This window comes from Bombina bombina, chromosome 1 (assembly GCF_027579735.1).
Source record: "Bombina bombina isolate aBomBom1 chromosome 1, aBomBom1.pri, whole genome shotgun sequence".
Taxonomy (NCBI): domain Eukaryota; kingdom Metazoa; phylum Chordata; class Amphibia; order Anura; family Bombinatoridae; genus Bombina; species Bombina bombina.
The window spans coordinates 172,315,151-172,337,447 of record NC_069499.1 but is presented as its reverse complement, the minus strand read 5'-3'; the positions used below and the strand labels follow the sequence as shown (position 1 = coordinate 172,337,447).

Sequence of the window (22,297 nt, the reverse complement as noted above, 5' to 3'; positions counted from 1 at the left end):
TAGGTGCAGACATAGGAAGTGTTTCCCCATAGAAAACAATAGGGCTGCGTTAGGAGCTGAACGCGGCTTTTTTGCAGGTGTTAGGTTTTTTTTCAGCTCAAACTGCCCCATTGTTTTCTATGGGGATATCGTGCACGAGCACGTTTTTGAAGCTGGCCGCGTCCGTAAGCACCGCTGGTATCTAGAGTTGCAGTGGCGTTAAATTATGCTCTACGCTCCCTTTTTGGAGCCTAACGCACTGAAAACCCAGCCATTCTGTGAACTCTAAATACCAGCGGTATTTAAAAGGTGCGGGGGGAAAAAAGCACGCGTAGCTAACGCACCCTATCTAGGCGATAGAAAGCAAATAATTTAACCTCTCACAAAAATAAGGAGGAAAAAATGGGATTATTATTAAGAATAAATCTTATTAAATATGCACAGTGTAAATCGTAATTGAAGTGCACTGGATGTGCAAAAAACACATAGAAATTCATACAAAATACAATGCGTAATTGTTCTTTTTTTGTAAAATAGACTGAACATGAGTGTTCCATGGGCATATATGAAACTGTCTCTCAAAATCCAGCATATTTCTCTAAACATTTCCACCCTACAGTTCTCACTGATTTTTATTTCTAATGAAAAGATGGAGAGATTGAGAGAAAATATTTAAAATACTTAATACCCTAATAGAAAAACACAAGTATAGGAAAATATATGTAAGATGCTATACACAGAAAGCAGAGTTATGTGATTTGTATTGGCTGCAGGATGTAATTTATAAAATGTGTCCCCTACTCACTGCTAACTTCACCATACACAGTTGTTTCCCTTTATCCATTAATTTCAATAGACAAAATCTCGCCACTCACAAGGACTGCCCCTTTTTTAAAGTGATTCCACCAGGGCATCCCTTGGAGGGTTATCGTGAAAAACCACATCTGATCTGGCGAGGTTTAGATAATCGATCCCTTAGTTGCATAGGTTAATAAATTAAAGAGACTATTTAGGGCTCCATGTACTAAGCCGTCAATTCATCCGTCATTGTAGACGCGGATAAACTCGCCGTTACTCGCCGCGGGCGAAATGGTGTCCGCTGTCGCTATGTACTAATATTCCCCCAATAAATAGACAAGTCTAGCCCGCCGCGAGCAGTTGCGGATTGTTGATAAATTTGACGCCTCGCTCGCCGCGACTAAGCTGATGGTACTTAACTTTCAGTTGAATTGTCTGGCCAATTATTAACACGTGACATGCAAGGTGTCACGAACATCATAGTAGTCGCGGGATATTTTGCTCCTATAAAAGTTCAACTTATCTAAACAACTTTATTATTGTTCAAAATTTTTTGAAGAGTGATAACAGAGCGTTATTTTTGTAATATTTATTTACAATTTGGATATGGCTTCATCTGGATCTGATAATATATAAATATTAATATAAAAATAATTATAAAGATTGACAACTAACAATACAAATTTAAATAGATTACTCTTTAATTACAGTCGACAAATTGGGCGCAATTTATGTACATGGAAATGAGAGACAAATTAGACGCCAGTTATGCTGTAAGTACAATGCTGATATTACTGCCTTTTATATATGTCTAGACTGGCGTCTAGATTGACTTTCCTATTGTTTTGTACCTTGCCCGCCACCTAAAAGGTGGCGAGGCAAAAATAGCGAGGTGGGAGCGGAAATTGTAGCGAGCGGACAAATAGATTTTTTAGTACATTCGTTTTTTGGCGAGTTGGTGGTCAAATGTGTCTAATTACAGTGAAAAATGGAGCGGTAGCGAGGTTTGGCGGATAAGTACGCTCGCAATTTTAAAGATGCGAGTTTTAACATAATTGACGGCTTTGTACATATCAGTTTGCGAGTTTTGACGCGAGATTTGTTGCGGGTAGCTCGCTGACTGCTTAGTACATGGAGCCCTTAGTGACCTTTTAAATTGAAAGGACATTTATAACTCATCCATGAAATAAATATATCTAACTTGCACTCCATATATATTCTTGATAGAAAGTTTCTAATGCAAATATTTCCAAAAATGTTATATATTTTAGTTTGTATTAAAAAAATGTGTTGGCTTAACCAAGGTTATGATTGCTTGTATTAAATGGGTAGGCTTTATAAATGTATAGCAATCAGTCAAATTAGTAGAGTTCTTTTTTTTTTTTTTTTTTTTTATAAAAACAGGTATCAAAGATAATCTAAAAACATAGAACTCAACTGACTTTTTCTTACTATTTAGTTGATATTTTTTTTTTAAAGAAGGAAATATTTTATTCCTACAGTAATCATTTTTAAAATGTAGTAAGAGAGGCACATTGAATGGAAATATATTATTCATTAACAAGTATTCTGAATGACTAGTCAAAATGTAACTCACAATATAACTTTGTAATGATGAAGACCTTGAACCCTGTGTAATAAAGAGATAAAACCTGTGTAGTCAATTGCAATCAAAAGGGAAATATCCCCAATAAGCATCTTACGGCAGCATGCTTATTGCTTATCAGCTTTGTGACTGAGAATGCATGAGATATGTGATATTTATTACCTCTACTATGAAATTGCATTTGTTTTCTTGTATTTTTTAAAATATGTGCTATAAATAATAGTAATTGTAATTTTATGAATATTAAAGGCACAGTATCATTAAAAATAAACTTAAATGGATTGGGAAGAGCTTAACATGTTACTTCTATTATACATTTTTGCTCTGTTCTCTTGGCATTGTTTGTTAAAGAGTAATCCTAGGTGAGCTCAGGAGCATGCACGTGTCTTTAACCATCTGACATCAGTATCTGCAACACTTTTTATAGTAATACAATGTTGCAAACATGGCTGCCATATAATTCTAAAGAGTTGTGCACGCTCCTTTGCTCCTATTAGCCTAACAAGCTTTACTCTTCAACGAAAGCTACCAGGAGAACAAAGTAAATTTGATAATATAATTAAATTGGAAACTTGTTTAAAATTGCATTCTCTATCTGAATCATGAACATTTAGGGGCCCATTTATTAAGCTCTGTATGGAGCTTGAAGCCCCGTGTTTCTGGCAAACCTGAAGGCTCTAAAGACCGCTGATCCATAACCTGTCCGCCTGCTCTGAGGAGGCGGACAGAGATCGCGTGAAATCAACCCGCTCTAATATGATCGGGTTGATTGACACCGCTGATCGGATCATATCAGACAGACATTTGTTAAATAGGCCCCTTGATCTTGACTTTACTGTCCCTTTACCTCTGTTTAGATTGCGTTTCCCTCTTTGGAATTTCTTTCAGACATGGCATATTTAATTAAATTGGGCTCAAATTCCAATTGTAGAACTTTCCCTACATGAGGCTAGAAAAACCATTAAATGGATTTGTCTCCTTCAAAAAGGGGACACAGTTCTGCTCTGGGATCTAAATTGCTGCGCTGGAGTATTTTATGGTGTCTGATAATTTCTACAGATTTAATCTGCTAGGTGCTGCTTAATCTGCTATGTGCTGCTTTTAAAAAGATTTATTTCAATTACTACCCCCCTCCCCCCCAAAAAATAATGTTGAAACAAAATTTTTTTAGTGATTTTAACAGGCCTTATGTTTGAGCAGTGCTACTGGAAGTTTGACTGTGTTTAATATTATGAGTATGATTAATGTAAATAGAACAAATGAATGAACAAATAATATTTGATAAAAGAGCATTGCTGAATTAACCCTTTCAGGGACTTTTAGAGAAAAACTTGCCCAAAGTACAAATCAAAACTATATATCTTTTTTTAGTACACAACCCAAGGTATTGATCTAGGCCTATTTTGGTATATGTCATGCCACCATTTATCTGTCAAATTTTAAATAAAATCGTTAACTTTTTTTTACAAACTTTGGGTTTATTTACATACCATATGTGCAGTCATGACACATGGTTGTTAAAGCTTTTCTGGGGTCCCCATTGTTCAGAAATTAAATGGGGTCCCCATTGTTTCAAAAAAGCAGGCATACATGGCTTTGCAATTGGTTTTTTGTAATTGGAAGGCTGCTATTTCCAGCTGTGCACCACACTTCTCATATTCCCAGAAGTGAAGGGGTTAATTAGGTAGCTTGTAAGGTTAATTTTAGCTGTAGTGTAGAGATTATCCTTCCACCTGACACCTCCCACTCCCTAATCACTACCTGATCCCTCCAAAACAGTTATTTTCCTCCCTCACTCACCACTGGTCATTACCATCCAGAAGTCAAGTCCTACAAAATAAAGTGTGGGAACTCACCAAGACTTCTACCCCCCTCCCAATTAATATTGTTTTGTATGTGCAAACACACACATTGTATTTATATGTATATAATCTATACACTCTGGTTTATGAAAGCAAGGGCTGAATGATTGGCTTTGGGCAGGAGGATGGACATCCATGGTTAAATTTAACATGGCAGGGGTGAAATTTTAATTTGTAATTTAGGATTCAACTGATACTGAATACTGAGATGCCAGACACACACATTTTAGAACAAATGAAGGGGCATTTGTATATAGATGATGCTGAATAATCCAAAAAGCTAAGAGCCTTAGTCAAATGAATTAGGAAATGTTACTCCCTGGCCCTCAGGATGTGTAAGGCTCTGCAATGTAAACAAACAATATAACGTGATTTAAAGTAAAATTATGGTAACTAAGTATCTGAGTATCATTTTTTTTAAACAATTAACACGTATACAAAGTAAATGTAAAGCAACTAACACTGGCAGAGGAAGCAGGAGGCATTGGGGCACAGTATGATTGAAAGCAAACAGGTCACCTTTTACTTTGGGATGAAACTGGTAAGGTTGAATCTGCAGCAATAACATTATCTTACACTGGTCAGCATTCAGCAGAGAATCTGTCCTGCTGACCATAAATTGATAGACATAAACACACCAACATAGATAAACAGACTGCACATATTATTAATGTATAAAATAAAGTTATTGGGCTTATCCTACTTCAAAATGTTTCACAAACACCTTTAATTGCAAGGGCTATTTTTCTTTGTGTGTACAAATGCATTTCCTTTATAAATCTCATCCCAGCTATCTCTGGAAGAACTAAACTAAACTCAAATTAATTTAGAGAGAAAGCAGGAAGCTGGAAGGACATGACTTTTCCCTGTTTAATGAGCACATTTTTTCTTTGATGAAACACTGAACTTTTTAAAAAAAAATTTTTTAAAATAACTAAACTAGACACACATAAACAACTGTTTAATGTCAAGATACAGGGTGTCCATACTTTGTTTCTAACCTACATGGTGCATAGCCAACTTAAATTCAGTTCCTCACACCCTCCTTACTCCCCTCTCCTTTCTTTCCAGGGCAAACTGTTACTGCCCATTACTAGAGGATCTCACTATCTCTATAACCAGACTGTGCTCCAGCTCCTCCAACCACCAGCAGCAGTGTTTACTGCAGTGTTTATGTTCTCTGTCCAGGTGGAACTAAGTTACTCATGCAAAAATAGTGCAGGAACTCCGTTCCCATGCGTTCTCGCTGAACTTAACCCCTGTTACCATCTTTATATGCAGTTTTAGGGCTTTTTTTAATTAAAGGGATATTTCCTCAAACCTTATAACCATCTTAGGTATTGGCAGCTGTCTGCCAGTTCACAGTTTATAATAATAATTTTCTTATTCTTTTTAAATTTATTAATAAAAAAAAATTATGTAGTGTAGGGATCCCCCTCCCCTCAAGCAATTGTTAAAAGGCCCCCCTCAACTGTTTCTGTAGTGTAGCGGCCCATTCCTCCCCCTCCATCACCAAACATTTTTTCGGAAGTATAGGGAACTCTCCCCTTCCTGCCCTGTGAGAACCCGCCCGCCTACCTCCTTCCCTTCCACACCACCCATGTCATCACTACAAGCCGATTGTGACATAGAGTGTTACTGTCTTTATCGGTCTGCCTTCATATTGTAAAGGATGAATGATCAGTTCTTTCTTACCATATGAAGGCAGATGCCTTCTGCCTCTGGCTGCAGTCTTTGCTGTCAGAGTACTATGTCATTAGGGAACACTACGCAAAGTAATCGTGATGTAGTTCCTACGTCCAAAATGACTTAAGTGGTTAATAAAGGTAGCCATTTTTATACAACTTTCCAATTTACTTCTATTATCTAGATATCTTTGTTTATTTGGTATCATTGGTTGAAAAGTATACAGCAGGAGCAGCGATGTACTACTGGGAACTTTTAATTGGTAGCTGCACAAATATTCCTCTTTTCATTGGCTGTCCAGGTGTGTTCAGCTAGATCCAAGTAGTGCATAGCTGCTCCTTCAGCAAAAGATTTCAAGAGAATAAAGAATTGTATGTTCTAACTCACTGGTTTTAAAACCTGTCCTCAGGTCTCCCCAACAGTCCAGGTTTTCTGGATTACCTTGGATGAGAGCAGGTAAAATAACCATGTTTACTAATCAGCTGATTATTTCACCTGCACTCCAGTTCAAATATCCTCAAAATGTGGACTGTTAGGGAGGCCTGTGGACAGATTTGAAAACCAGTGCTCTAAGTGAATCATGAAAGAAAACATTTGGGTTTTACAGAATTTCTCTAACTCTGCACTAAGATAAAGGGTGAGTTTTGCTTCTACGTCAGGGGCTCAAAAAAAATAAATTGTGCAGGGTCTGTCTGCTATATTCAATATTCCTTCTGCATTTTGAAAGAGGCCTAAGTTCTATTATTTCCCTGAGTGTTTATTTTTTTGTTTAACAAAGTTATTGCGATCCATTAGAAATGCACCTGTTTAAATAAATTATCTCTTCTAGAACATCTGTATTCCCTACACTTGGAATAGGTAAACAAGCACTAAAGTTTTCACGTGTTTTTTTTTTGCAGACTAGAGCAGCCATTGACAAAAGTAAACTTTGTTTATAAATGTATTAATTATGGTTGATGACTGTGTAGTGTGATTGCAGTCTGCTATAGTCTGTAGTTCAAAAAGTGTACAATTAACCCTTTCATATCCTTTTGTTGTAATTTATAACTTACATTTGTATAATGTCCAAACATCTAACTGACATTATGAATAAACAATTAAATTAACTTTTGTTCTTAGGATTATATTACATATTTTTTAAATTTGTGATTTATTCACTAGCTGAGCATTCTAATGAAACAAAAATTAAAAGCGCTCTCTCCGTTCCAAAAAATCTACTGTGAACAGCCACAATATGTTTTGCAAAAATGCCCAAAATATTTTTCAGGAGATAGAAGGTCCTGAAACTGTGAGATAACTGACATAAACAAGTGTGGTAAAACTAAGGATTTGAATATCCTTTGGTGATGGGTCTGATAAGATTACACAGACTAAAGTAATTTTAAAACCATTAGAAAAGCAATTTTTTCTTATCACATGTTCTAAATGTATGTAAAATAGACCCCAGTAACTTTTAGTTGCAGGTATATTTCTGGCTACAAATCCAATTTAAGGAGCACATCAACTCCCAAGCAGTGCAAGCTGTAGTAAGGAATCGCCCACACCTCGACTCCAGCACTTGAAAGATTAAAATTACCTTTATTTCATTGAAGTAGGGTCACATACAAAGCAACTTTTGAGCACTTATCTCTTAATTATGATTTTAATCTTTCAAGTGCTACTGATGTGGATATGCAACATTTCTGGATACATCAGTAGTAGTGCTAATTGCTATTATTATTATAACATTATTTTTATTTTTCACTTGAACAACCCTGATTTTCACTTTAAAATATGGAACTCTATTACTTATAAAGGGCAAGATTATGAGTGGAACACTCCCGCTTAAGCATGAATTACACTAGAGAGAGGCTTTATCTTTTTTTTTTTTTACAGAATGTATAATAATTTTTATATATTTTTTTAATATTGTACTTTTTTATTATTAAATATATATTTTATATACTGTATATATATATTTATATATATATGATAATGTTTATGTAAAATACTTATCTATACTTATATATCTACAGGTATATTATTATTATTATCGGTTATTTGTAGAGCGCCAACAGATTCAGCAGGTATAGGTATATATAGAGATATATAGAAATTTGTATTTACAATAAAGAGTTTGTTATTGTATAAGTGAAGAACATTGGAATGTAAAATATGTACGGTACATATACAGTAAAACACAAATATATAAATAGATATGTACACACACCCACACACACACACACATACTGTATATGTGTGTATCTCTATGCTAAAGCCCTTTACAGCCCTTTTTTTCTAACACCTGAGGTCTCATAACTATTTAATGCAATTTTTTAAAATAATTTTTATTAGATAGTGTTATTATGAGTGTAAATTAACATTTAAATGTATTTTGATGTGTTTTGTGCCACTTTTTTGTCTCGCTTAACAGTTAACCAGAGCTCTGAAGTCGCGAGTAAAATTCTATTGCACTCAAACGCGTTTACTTAAAACTGGTAATATGCATGCTATTTCCGTCAAGCGCAAAAAGCGCACCTCTTATAATCAAGTCCACGGTAAGTAATAATAACAGTGTATCAGAATGTGGTCGAACAGTAGTGGTGTAGTTGCCTCATGAGACCCTCAGAGACTTGTCATGATGTTCCTTTAATTTCCTCCACAAGAGAAAAAGTATGTGTCATTATTTCCTCAAAAAGACATTATGGGTCAATTTACCATTGTGCGGGGGGACATCGATAAATGCCGACAGCGTACTCTGTCGGCATTTATCATTGCACAAGCATTTCTTGTGAAATGCTTGTGCAATGCCGCCCCCTGCAGATTCATGGCCAATCGGCTGCCAGCAGGGAGTGTCAATCATCCCAATTGTATCTGATCAGAGGCGGCGGACGAGTTAAGGGGCAGTGGTCTTATGACCGCTGTTTCTTTATTTCCGCTTCAGGCAGACCTGAAGTGGAGTGGGTCGGTAGCAGCATCTGCTGCTTCATAAATCAACCCCTATGTATTAGCACACAAAACACCTGCACCATACACAGAAAAAGTGACGTTTATTTGCTGAACTTTTGACATAAGGGATAGAACTATAGTCTGGTTATTTTTTGATTGCTTGGTTGATTATCATTGTACTAAAACCTCCTGAGTAACATCCGCCCATCTCTAGAAGCCTTAGCTGAACATTATCTTAATCCACCTCCCACAAGCTTTTGATTTCAATAAAAAAATGGTACATCCATCATATAAACTGCTGCAGTGCTACTGTTAACTCATAAGGTATTTGCAGTCCCATTAAAGGGATAGAAAAGTCAAAACTGCATTATGCATGGGTGCATTTCATTTTTTAATAAAAGCATTTTTGCAATATACTTCCGGTAGCAAAAATTATTCTAGTAAAAATTGTTACTGTTTTAAGTGGCATACACACATATACTATGAGGACACGTGCACCAGTATTCAGTGGTGTTTATTGTGTCTGGGAAGAGTTCATTTGTGTCATACAAGCCACTGCCGTCTGAGGAGGTGTAATAATTGAATACTGGTGCACAAACCCTCACAGGATATCTGCGTATGCTGCCGATAAACAGTGATAACTTTTACTAGAAGCATTTTCGCTAATTGAAGCATACTGCAAAAATATTTCTATTCACATTTAAAATACATCCATGCACTTTTCAATTTAATCTTTCTATTCCTTTAATAAACTGACCCAGTGTGAATGTAAAAATAATACAAATTAAGATATTTATTTAATTCACTATTTTTTTTTTACCTTTCCTCATATGGAGGTGAAAATCCTGGTCCCAGTCTGTATGTAATGTCCAGTTTTCCCTTCCATAAACTAGGTACTTCAGGTCCAGATAGCTTGCTAAAAAGAAATATAAATATGAAGCATTAGGCTGTTCCAAAGTTAGAAATTAAAAAACAAAACCAGAGCTTGATAAATGTGCTGGAGTTAAATTTTTCACATAGGTAAAGTCTTATTGATGCGCCTAAAAAAAAGGTTTCTACGTTGCATAATGAGCTATCCATCTCTATCTTATTTTTAAACTATTTTCCAAATACTGAAATAATTTATGTGCACATCAGTTGCTTCCATTTAAAGTTACAATTAGGACTTGAAAATGTAAGAAATTCCCACTTATACTTTATTTTAAAGTAGTATCTAATGTAAGAAGTTAAAATGTTGTTCCATAAAGAGTCCTGCAATAGGAAATAACATCTCCAGTGAGTGTGAGTACTCCGGAACAGTTTGCAAGTGGCATTCAGATAAAAACAAGTAACACCCCACTCCCCAGCTTCTTCCTGGGCCGGCTAAAGTGAACACTGACATCTTAGTAGATGACTTCCCTACGTGGGCTTGGCCTGACACATTTCGTAGGGCCCCTCCTGACTCTCAGAGGCTAGGCCCAGCATAGTATTTAGGCTGTGTGAGGAGATGTTTTTCCCTCTGTCCAGAAAGACAAAGGGGCATATCTATCAAGCTCCGAACAGAGCTTGAAGACCTGTGTTTCTGGCGAGTCTTCAGACCGCTGCTCCATAACCCTGTCTGCCTGCTCTGATGAGGCAGACAGGAATCGCCACAATTCAATCTGATCTAGTACGATCGGGTTGATTGACACCCCCTGCTGGTGGCCCATTGGCCGCGAGTCTGCAGGGGGCGGCATTGCACCAGCAGCTCTTGCGAGCTGCTGGTGGAATGCTGAATATGGAGAGCGTATTGCTCTCCGCATTCAGCGATGTCTGTCGGACCTGATCCGCACTGTCGGATCAGGTCCGACAGACATTTGTAAAATTGGCCTCAAAGTGATTACTCAGCTTCTTATTAATGGAAATTTGAACTTCTTATATTAGCATTTGGACACCCAGACTATACAGATCAGAGGGTTGCAGAAGTGAAGGGTCAGGTATTTGCTGCTTATACAATACCTAATATGTTGTGAGGGTGTATCTTGTGAGCGTGGTTCTTATTATCTTCTTAATAAAGCAGTTAGACTTCTATTACTACATTTAGATACATTTTCCAGCTCTTTGTTATTTGTTTTGTGTTTTCACCACCATCACCAGTACCAGACCAGTGGATTTATCAAGGGAGCAATGGAAAAGTGGAAACAGAAGGAAAAAGGAGTTAGACTTATTGGGCTCAATAGATCAAGCGGAGAGAGCAGCTTTGGGGCTGGTGTTTCAGGCTTTTCTTAAAACCACTGCTGCTTAACCTGTCCATTAAAATTATCCAGATTCTATCTGGATGATTGCTTATGCAGTGATTGTGTAATGTTAAGTTTGGACAGCTACCGCAAATGATGTCCACCCGACCTATAAAAAAATGGAGCCCATTGTGTGTAAAGAACGTTAAGGGACATATCCTTATCGAGATTGGGATGTTTCTTATGTGCTGAAAGTAATTTTTAATGTATTAATTTATGTATTAATGTATTTATATATTGATGTATGAAAATACTGTTTTATGTTAATGTTTTTTATACATAAGGTGAATTTATATATTTATTGTTTGTATCTTTTAAGAGGTAGTTCTCCTATGCTAGTGTTTTTCTCTTTATACTCGCTGGCACAAGTGAAATGCTAATTTGTGGAGTTGCACTTTAAGATCTGTACTTTGATTTCCTGTAGATGTTTTGGCACTTAGGTCAAGCATCACCAGCTGATTTACTAAAGTATGGAAAGATGATTAAACTTAAATCATCTGTTCCAAGTAACTTTGTAAGTCATAAAACTTGAAGTGTATTTGAATTTTGCATAGCATAGGACCATGTAACCTGAGTTAGTTCCTAACTCCATGCCTCAAGTACCTCAGCTTCCTGAAGTTAATAGTAAGTACTCAAATTGTTAATAATAATAACAATAATAATAATAATAATAATAATAATAATAATAATGACAACAGTGTGTGTAGCTCTGAGGAGTGGAAATAATCATACATTATCTATACATTACAGAAGCAGCTATTGTGAAGTTCAATAGAAAATGGGGTGGGTCTCAATTATGACTGTTCTAGAATACAAATTGAAATTTGTTTTAGAAACCAATACCTGAGATATTTGACAGCGTCACTGTACCCAATAGGAGTGACAGGAATTAAGGGCAAATTTATATCCTTTTCTTCCAAGAGAAATGCGGAATCTGAAAGATCATTCAAAAAATAAATATACATTAAAGGGTTAATGTACACCGGAAGGCAGCTGATATAAAATTAAATTAAAATATACTGTAGGAAAACACTTTCAAAAGGGCTAATTTCTTTCTCCTACCAAACACTAGGAGGTTCATTTCTGATACTGCCCCTTGTTTACATAGGTACAACCAACAGTGCAGCCCTGAAATTTTCTGTATAGGTAGCGGTTTCAACATCCAAAAGCCGGTATTTCATGGCAAATTTAAGGTAATTGACCTTTCTGTAGACAAATAGTGGGTAATATGGTTTATTGTTAAACACATTAAGGGCTAGATTACAAGTGGTATGCTAACTGTTGCTCGCAAGCAAAAAGGGGTTTATCAGGGTTCTTTGCTGGTGCCTGAAGAAGTGTGCATATTACAGGTTGAAAGTAAATTCGATCCTTTGAGAGCAATAGAATTTAATGTGTGCCGGTTAGCGCAACTTCAGAGCTCTGGTCAACTGTTACACGAGTCAAAAATGTGTCACAAAGAACATAAAAAATACACTTTAAAGTACAGTTACACTGATAGTAACACTATCTAATAACAAATATTTAAAAAATTTGCACGAAAATGTTATAATGGCTCAAAGATATGAGGTCTCAGGTGTTAGAATAAAAAGTACTGCAAAGGGCTTTAATATAGAGATACATACATATACATGTATGTATATATATATATATATATATATATATATATATATATATATATATATATATATATGTTTATATGAGTGTGCAGACATATTGTATACACATATAAATGCATGAATACAAATATATATATATATATATGTAGCCCTCAGTTTACGCCAGGGTTAGGTTCCAGAAGGAATGGTTGTAACTTGAAACCGTTGTAAATTGAAACCCAGTTGATAATGTAAGTCAATGGGAAATGAGGGAGTTAGGTTTCAGGCCCCTCTCAAAATTGTCATAATTAACATCTAATACATTATTTTTAAAGCTTTGAAATAAAGACTTTAAATGCTAAACAGCATTATAAACCTAATAATATAGATTGTATCATCATCAAACTAAGATAATGAACAAAAACATTTGCTAACCTAATAAAATAATTACACAACAGACTGCATCATCATCAAACTAAGTTTAATGAACAAAAACATTTTTTTTACTTGCATTTTTCTGCAAACAGTTCTCTGCATTGTTAGCATGTTAGATAATATTGTGTCTGCACCTATTCTATGCATTTCAATCTGCAGTGATTAATAGGCAGTTAGGCACCCTCACCTCAAGCGCTGGGCAGGAAGATAATAAGGAAGTGGCTGCTAGATCTTGTTGCTCGATAGCTAAGGTCTGTTCTGTGTACACAGATCAATTTCAGTCTGCTAAGTTGCATAACTTTGCTGCAACACAAGCGGACAGCTCCACCTACTGGCTATTTTAATTAGTTCACTGCTTTCCAATGCTTTTCCATAGCAGTCACATGACTGAAAAAAAAGGTTGTTATTCTGAGACGACGCAAATTGAACTGGCGTAAACCGAGGGCCACCTGTATATAAATCACCAAGAAAGGATAAGCACAGTCTTACAAGCTTATGCAACTGCCAGGGTGAACTTTATCCAAAATTCAAAAGTCCCATCTAAAAGGCACTCAATGGTCTTCATAAAAAAATAACTTTTATTTCAGGTCATCAGTAAAACGATATAACGTTTCGGTGTAGTCCAACACCTTTGTCAAATGTCATGCAAAAGAACAAGCCTCCAAAAACCGGAATCCCAATCATACACGCGTTTATGTCGTTATGTAATTTTACAGATGACCTGAAATAAAAGTTATGTTTTTACGAAGACCAGTGAGTTATGTCGTTTTACAGATGACCTGAAATAAAAGTTATTTTTTTACGACCAGTGAGTGCCTTTTTGATGGGACTTATAAATATATATATACAAGTAACTCTCAGTTTACGCCGGGGTTAGGTTCCAGAAGGAATGGTTGTAAATCAAAACTGTTGTAAATTGAAATCCAGTTTATAATGTAAGTCAATGGGAAGTGAGGGAGTTAGGTTCCAAACCCCTCTCAAAATTGTAAGTAACACCTAATACATTATTTTTAAAGCTTTGAAATGAAGACTTTAAATGCTAAACAGCATTAAAACAGTATCAAATAATCACACAACATAGAATATATAATTAAACTAAGTGAAATGAACAAAAACATTTGCTAAACTGCATTATAAACCTTATGAAATAATCACACAACACAGACTTTACTTGCATTTTTCTACAAACAGTTATTTCAATGCAATATGGACTGATTTATAGACAGGAAGATCTTGTTCCTATAAAAGTTGTTCAATAGCTCATGTCTAGCTAGACTAATTAATTCCAGCCTGTTTGTGTGCTTGGCTTTGCATATCTTTGCTGCAACACAAGCAGACACCTCCACCTACAGACTATTTTAATCAATGCAATGCTTTTCAATGTTTTTCAATAGCAGTCACATGACTGAAAAAAAGGTTGTTATTCTGAAACGGTGCAAATTGAACCGGCGTAAACTCATATATATATATATACAGTTGTGCTCATAAGTTTACATACCCTGGCAGAATTTTTGATTTCTTAGCCATTTTTCAGATAATATGAATGATAACACAAAAACTTTTCTTTCACTCATGGTTGTGTTTGGCTGAAGCCATTTATTGTCAATGAAACCCACACACAGCAAACAAGTGAAAATTGGTGATTCAGGCAGCCGACTTACCGCATTCAGTCATGGGGGACCCCGCGCTGATCCGTTCTCACTCTTGACCCAGGGCACAAGGCACCGTCGGAATTCTCACCACCAAGACTCTTTTCTTGTTGCCTTGCGATACTGTGTCACTGGCTGCGCCCGGGAACTTACTGAGCTCCGTCAGCTGGATATCGGTCGCTTCCTCTTCTGTTGCATGCGGCATGTTGATTGCTGTTCACCGCCCTACACGTCACAGCCAGGTGTGCGTGTTGGCGTCCTATCCAGAATGGAGAGGGTAGGAGGCAATCCACCAGGGGAAAGCCTGCTGTATCCGTGCTCACTGCAAGGGAATCAGGTTACACTTGCTGCATAATGAAGAGACAGGAGCACCAGGTAGATGAGAAAGTACAGCGTTTATTCCAAGAATAGCGCTGTACAGATAAAGAATCCACAGTTCATGTGTAGGTTAGAATAACCTCCTAATGTAGCTGCAAAGAGACACCGGCAGCAGTTAGATGACAAATGGCAGGAGGAAAGAAACAGCTGACGCGTTTCAGCTTTTCAGACGTAATCATCAGCTAAGAACAGAGCCCTAAACTCTCTTAACATGTCACCCACTAAAGTCCGCCCGGATCTTCAAACACAACAGCGAGTGAGTACCATGTATTTGCACCAGAGCACATGGCTCACAGAGAAAAACAGAGTTATACCGGTAGCCGGTATTGGCTAAAGGATAGCTTTAGTGACGCTTCACAGCAGCCCAGCTTTTCTTTTGGGATTCACGAGATAAGCTTCTTTTGCATATTTCCCACCTTATTCTAAAGATACCCCGCACACTGAACAAGATCCTAGATCCCTGAAACTGACGGAACCCTATCTATCCAAGATTTGAAATTGCCCAGAGAACCTTCCCCCGGCTATATATTTTGCAATAATTTTGTATGTCCCCTGCCGCAGAGCTGTATGGTGATGTCCCTACAGGTCATGACAACGCACACCTGTGATTATTTGGAACTACTCAGTTTTGAATTAAAGACCATGTGCTGTAAGCTACTGTAGATTTAGGTATTTGACTTTACTTACAGAACAGGTCACTTATCTCACTCCTAATGGCGATCATTAACTTAACTGTGTAAGCTAGGAAGATAACAATTGTCAGCTATTTACACCCCTAGGGCCATAGATATAATTACTCCACACTGGTAAGATATTTATAATATGTATTTTTGCCTTTGTGTCTTATATATAGTTAACTTTGATATTTCTGGGTAATCCTCCCCTGATGGCTTGGTTTTCCCTTATACTAGCTAACTCAGCTGGCATAAACCCAAAGGGCTACCCATCTATAGGGACCTAGCAAGGAATGTATTATACACGAAAGATAGCCGGAAACACTCCGATAACCATGTGTACTTAACTTTTCATATTAATGTTTTTATCTAGCTGCTTAAATAGGTGTCAGTATTCCAAACTCTAACATTTACTTTCAAGTGTGGAGAGGCTCTTCTCCCTTGCCTATGCTAATATATATCCTCCTATTCCCTAGGCTCACATTCAAGAATTTATATGTACCCGTTCATACTTGGGCTGATATTTCATCCGTGTCTATTGGGCATTGTGAGAAAATATTGTTATTGGTGTATATACTAGTTTTTCTTTCTGTTACAATTACACAGCATCAGTTACTATAACACACTATTTATACAGATATTTGAGCATCCATTTAATACTGATCTATCTTAGCCACACACCACACCCTACATGATTATGGTTATACATATTCACACTCATTTGGGCCCAAAAACCTACTAGCCTTCCCCACATACTCCTACTACACCACAATAGTCCTCTCTTTTGCGCCTAGGCACTTATAATACACATAGAAAACTGTTTTTCCAAGAGATTCATATATATGAGTGTATATATACATATATACATATAGTTTCTTCATTGCTATGCTCCTAGTAGGCTCGCACCAACGCCCCCTTACATTACAGGAGTGGTTTGCTTATTACACACTAGTACTAGGCTCCACAAGGAGAGCACATATTTTTATACTTGAATCTTGTTGGTGCTCCTAGATGTTTCATAAACGCTCTGACTAATCTATGTGTTTACATTAAACTCCACTTCACATCATATATTTTTGTGCTCCCCCATTTCCTATGCTATAGTTTCTGTGCTACTACATAGAGTTAGTTGTCAGCCTCACGTATGCTATAACAAAAGAGAACATGAGTACACTAGAGTAACCTTCTGAGCCATAATCTCCACTTTTCCTCTCAATCTATAATAAGGCTCAAGATATTTACACACCTGGACTCAGCACTGATCAGCATATTCTCCGTAAGATATGCACACTGCAACTAGAAGTACATGCCCTCCTCCCCCTCCCTACATCTCTACTAACTGCTGGGCCCCTCTCCTTCCTTTCCCGCCGGTACTGGTTGCCTGCGGGTCATACCCCTTTTCCTATTTCCCGCATCGTCTACAGCTGACATCTCCCCAGGAGAGGGGCTCACCCAACATAACTTATGGCTCCGTCCCCCACCCTCACCCTCACCTTTAGCTACTATTTTATTACGATTTCTTTATTATCTTCTATGTAAAGGTTTCATTGTCCAATGGATAAACAATGTATTGTATGCAAAATTTCCCAAATTGACACAAAATGTATATTATGTTCATGTTCTTTTCTTGTATTGCCTCAATAAAAATCTTTGATTAAAAAAAAAAAAAGATGCAAGGGGCTGTCAGGAGTCCAGAAACTCATTGACCTTTTATACACACACACTAATTACAAGCAAACAGATAACAGGTGAGGATGGTTACCTTTAATAGGGTTTGTAAACTTGTGATCATGGTCATTTGGTTAGTTTCTGCTGTTATTATGATTTAAAAAGAGTAAACACAGTTGATTGATAATAAATGGCTTCAGCAAAACACTAACCATGAGTGAAAGAAAAGTTTTTGTGTTATTATTCATTTTCACTGAAAAATGGCCAAGAAATAATAAATTCTGCCAGGGTATGTAAACTTATGAGCACAACTGTATATATATATATATATATATATATATATATATATATATATATATATATATATATATATATATATATATATATATATATATATATATATATATGTGCATTGGAGCCCTTTGCAGTCAAGTAGATAAAAAAAACATGTAAAAACATAGTTATGCATTATTAACAAACAGCTTGGTTATGAGTTTTTGTCGGTAAGGCTTGCGGCGCTAACGAGCAGTTTCAGCTCACCGCTCACCTACAGACAACGCTGGTATTACGTTTTTTTTTCAACCCGGCGTTAGCCGCAAAAAAGTGAGCGTCGCCGCTACTATATTAAATTTTATATTAAATTTATTAACTCCTAAACCTAAGTCTAAACCTAAGTCTAACACCCCCCTAACTTAAATATAATTTAAATAAATCTAAATAAAATAACTACAAATAACTACAAATAAATAAATTATTCCTATTTAAAACTAAATACTTACCTATAAAATAAACCATAAGATAGCTACAATATAACTAATAGTTACATTGTAGCTAGCTTAGGGTTTATATTTATTTTACAGGCAACTTTGTATTTATTTTAACTAGGTACAATAGTTATTAGTAATTTTATTATTAGTTATTTTATTATCAGCTCTTTTACCTGTAAAAAAAAAATGCAATACCCCCCCAACATTAAAACCCACCACCCACACACCCAACCACTCTCTCAAACCCACCCAATCCCCCCTTAAAAAAACCTAACACTACCCCCTTGAAGATCACCCTACCTTGAGATGTCTTCACCCAGCCGGGCACAAGTGGACCTCCAGAGGGGCAGAAGTCTTCATCCGATCTGGGCAGAAGAGGTCCTCCAAGCGGCAGAAGTCTTCATCCAGACGGCATCTTCTATCTTCATCCATCCGGAGCGGAGCGGGTCCATCTTCAATCCAGCCGACGCGGAAAATCCTCTTCAAACGAAGTCCAAGCGAAGAATGAAGATTCCTTTAAATGACGTCATCCAAGATGGCGTCCCTTGAATTCCGATTGGCTGATAGGATTCTATCAGCCAATCGGAATTAAGGTAGGAAAAATCCTATTGGCTGATCCAATTAGCCAATAGGATTGAAGTTCAATCCTATTGGCTGATCCAATCAGCCAATAGGATTGAGCTCGCATTCTATTGGCTGTTCCAATCAGCCAATAGAATGCAACCTCAATCCTATTGGCTGATTGCATCAGCCAATAGGATTTTTCCTACCCTAATTCCGATTGGCTGATAGAATCCTATCCGCCAATTGGAATTCAAGGGACGCCATCTTGGATGACATCATTTAAAGGAACCTTCATTCTTCGCTTGGACTTCATTTGAAGAGGATGCTCCGTGTCGGCTGGATTGAAGATGGACCCGCTCCGCTCCGGATGGATGAAGATAGAAGATGCCGTCTGGATGAAGACTACTGCCACTTGGAGGACCTCTTCTGCCCGGATCGGATGAAGACTTCTGCCCCTCTGGAGGTCCACTTGTGCGTGGCTGGGTGAAGACGTCTCAAGGTAGTGTGATCTTAAAGGGGGTAGTGTTAGGTTTTTGTAAGGGGGGATTGGGTGCGTTTTAGAGTAGGGTTGGGTGTGTGGGTGGTGGGTTTTAATGTTGGGGGGTATTGTTTTTTTTTTTACAGGTAATAGAGCTGATTACTTTGGGGCAATGCCCCGCAAAAGGCCCTTTTAAGGGCTATTTGTAATTTAGTATAGGGTAGGGAATTGTTTTATTTGGGGGGGCTTTTTTATTTTATTAGGGGGATTAGAGTAGGTGTAATTAGTTTAAAATTCTTGTAATTATTTTTTTATTTTCTGTAATTTAGTGTTTGTTTATTTTCATATTTTAACTAGGTAGCTATTAAATAATTAATAACTATTTAATAACTATTGTACCTAGTTAAAATAAATACAAAGTTGCCTGTAAAATAAATATAAACCCTAAGCTAGCTACAATGTAACTATTAGTTGCATTGTAGCTAGTTTAGGGTTTATTTTATAGTTAAGTATTTAGTTTTAAATAGGATTCATTTATTTAATTGTAGTAATTTTATTTTATTACGATTTCTTTATTATCTTCTATGTAAAGGTTTCATTGTCGAATGGATAAACAATGTATTGTATGCAAAATTTCCCAAATTGACACAAAATGTATATTATGTTCATGTTCTTTTCTTGTATTGCCTCAATAAAAATCTTTGATTAAAAAAAAAAAGATGCAAGGGGCTGTCAGGAGTCCAGAAACTCATTGACCTTTTATACACACACACTAATTACAAGCAAACAGATAACAGGTGAGGATGGTTACCTTTAATAGGGTTTGTAAACTTGTGATCATGGTCATTTGGTTAGTTTCTGTTGTCATTATGATTTAAAAAGAGTAAACACAGTTGATTGATAATAAATGGCTTCAGCAAAACACTAACCATGAGTGAAAGAAAAGTTTTTGTGTTATTATTCATTTTCACTGAAAAATGGCTAAGAAATAATAAATTCTGCCAGGGTATGTAAACTTATGAGCACAACTGTATATATATATATATATATATATATATATATATATATATATATATATATATATATATATATATATATATATGTGTGTGTGCATTGGAGCCCTTTGCAGTCAAGTAGATAAAAAAAACATGTAAAAACATAGTTATGCATTATTAACAAACAGCTTGGTTATGAGTTTTTGTCGGTAAAGCTTGCGGCGCTAACGAGCAGTTTCAGCTCACCGCTCACCTACAGACAACGCTGGTATTATGGGTTTTTTTCAACCCGGCGTTAGCCGCAAAAAAGTGAGCGTCGCCGCTACTATATTAAATTTTATATTAAATTTATTAACTCCTAAACCTAAGTCTAAACCTAAGTCTAACACCCCCCTAACTTAAATATAATTTAAATAAATCTAAATAAAATAACTACAAATAACTACAAATAAATAAATTATTCCTATTTAAAACTAAATACTTACCTATAAAATAAACCATAAGATAGCTACAATATAACTAATAGTTACATTGTAGCTAGCTTAGGGTTTATATTTATTTTACAGGCAACTTTGTATTTATTTTAACTAGGTACAATAGTTATTAGTAATTTTATTATTAGTTATTTTATTATCAGCTCTTTTACCTGTAAAAAAAAAATGCAATACCCCCCCAACATTAAAACCCACCACCCACACACCCAACCACTCTCTCAAACCCACCCAATCCCCCCTTAAAAAAAACTAACACTACCCCCTTGAAGATCACCCTACCTTGAGATGTCTTCACCCAGCCGGGCACAAGTGGACCTCCAGAGGGGCAGAAGTCTTCATCCGATCTGGGCAGAAGAGGTCCTCCAAGCGGCAGAAGTCTTCATCCAGACGGCATCTTCTATCTTCATCCATCCGGAGCGGAGCGGGTCCATCTTCAATCCAGCCGACGCGGAAAATCCTCTTCAAACGAAGTCCAAGCGAAGAATGAAGATTCCTTTAAATGACGTCATCCAAGATGGCGTCCCTTGAATTCCGATTGGCTGATAGGATTCTATCAGCCAATCGGAATTAAGGTAGGAAAAATCCTATTGGCTGATCCAATTAGCCAATAGGATTGAAGTTCAATCCTATTGGCTGATCCAATCAGCCAATAGGATTGAGCTCGCATTCTATTGGCTGTTCCAATCAGCCAATAGAATGCAACCTCAATCCTATTGGCTGATTGCATCAGCCAATAGGATTTTTCCTACCCTAATTCCGATTGGCTGATAGAATCCTATCCGCCAAATTGGAATTCAAGGGACGCCATCTTGGATGACATCATTTAAAGGAACCTTCATTCTTCGCTTGGACTTCATTTGAAGAGGATGCTCCGCGTCGGCTGGATTGAAGATGGACCAGCTCCGCTCCGGATGGATGAAGATAGAAGATGCCGTCTGGATGAAGACTACTGCCACTTGGAGGACCTCTTCTGCCCGGATCGGATGAAGACTTCTGCCCCTCTGGAGGTCCACTTGTGCGTGGCTGGGTGAAGACGTCTCAAGGTAGTGTGATCTTAAAGGGGGTAGTGTTAGGTTTTTGTAAGGGGGGATTGGGTGGGTTTTAGAGTAGGGTTGGGTGTGTGGGTGGTAGGTTTTAATGTTGGGGGGTATTGTTTTTTTTTTTACAGGTAATAGAGCTGATTACTTTGGGGCAATGCCCCGCAAAAGGCCCTTTTAAGGGCTATTTGTAATTTAGTATAGGGTAGGGAATTGTTTTATTTTGGGGGGCTTTTTTATTTTATTAGGGGGATTAGAGTAGGTGTAATTAGTTTAAAATTCTTGTAATTATTTTTTTATTTTCTGTAATTTAGTGTTTGTTTATTTTCATATTTTAACTAGGTAGCTATTAAATAATTAATAACTATTTAATAACTATTGTACCTAGTTAAAATAAATACAAAGTTGCCTGTAAAATAAATATAAACCCTAAGCTAGCTACAATGTAA

At 36.7% G+C, this 22,297-nt stretch overlaps 1 protein-coding gene across 1 annotated transcript in view; it reads right to left on the bottom strand.

Annotated features, from left to right (window-relative positions):
* LOC128636604 (glutamate carboxypeptidase 2-like) overlaps positions 1-22,297 on the bottom strand; it is a 345,394-nt gene that overhangs the window by 258,861 nt on the left and 64,236 nt on the right. The window contains exons 6-7 of the mRNA XM_053689599.1: positions 11,958-12,048; positions 9,680-9,775 (exon numbers count right to left, since the gene is read on the bottom strand). Coding sequence (XP_053545574.1) covers positions 9,680-9,775; positions 11,958-12,048 — 187 coding nt within the window. The remainder of the gene's footprint in view (positions 1-9,679; positions 9,776-11,957; positions 12,049-22,297) is intronic.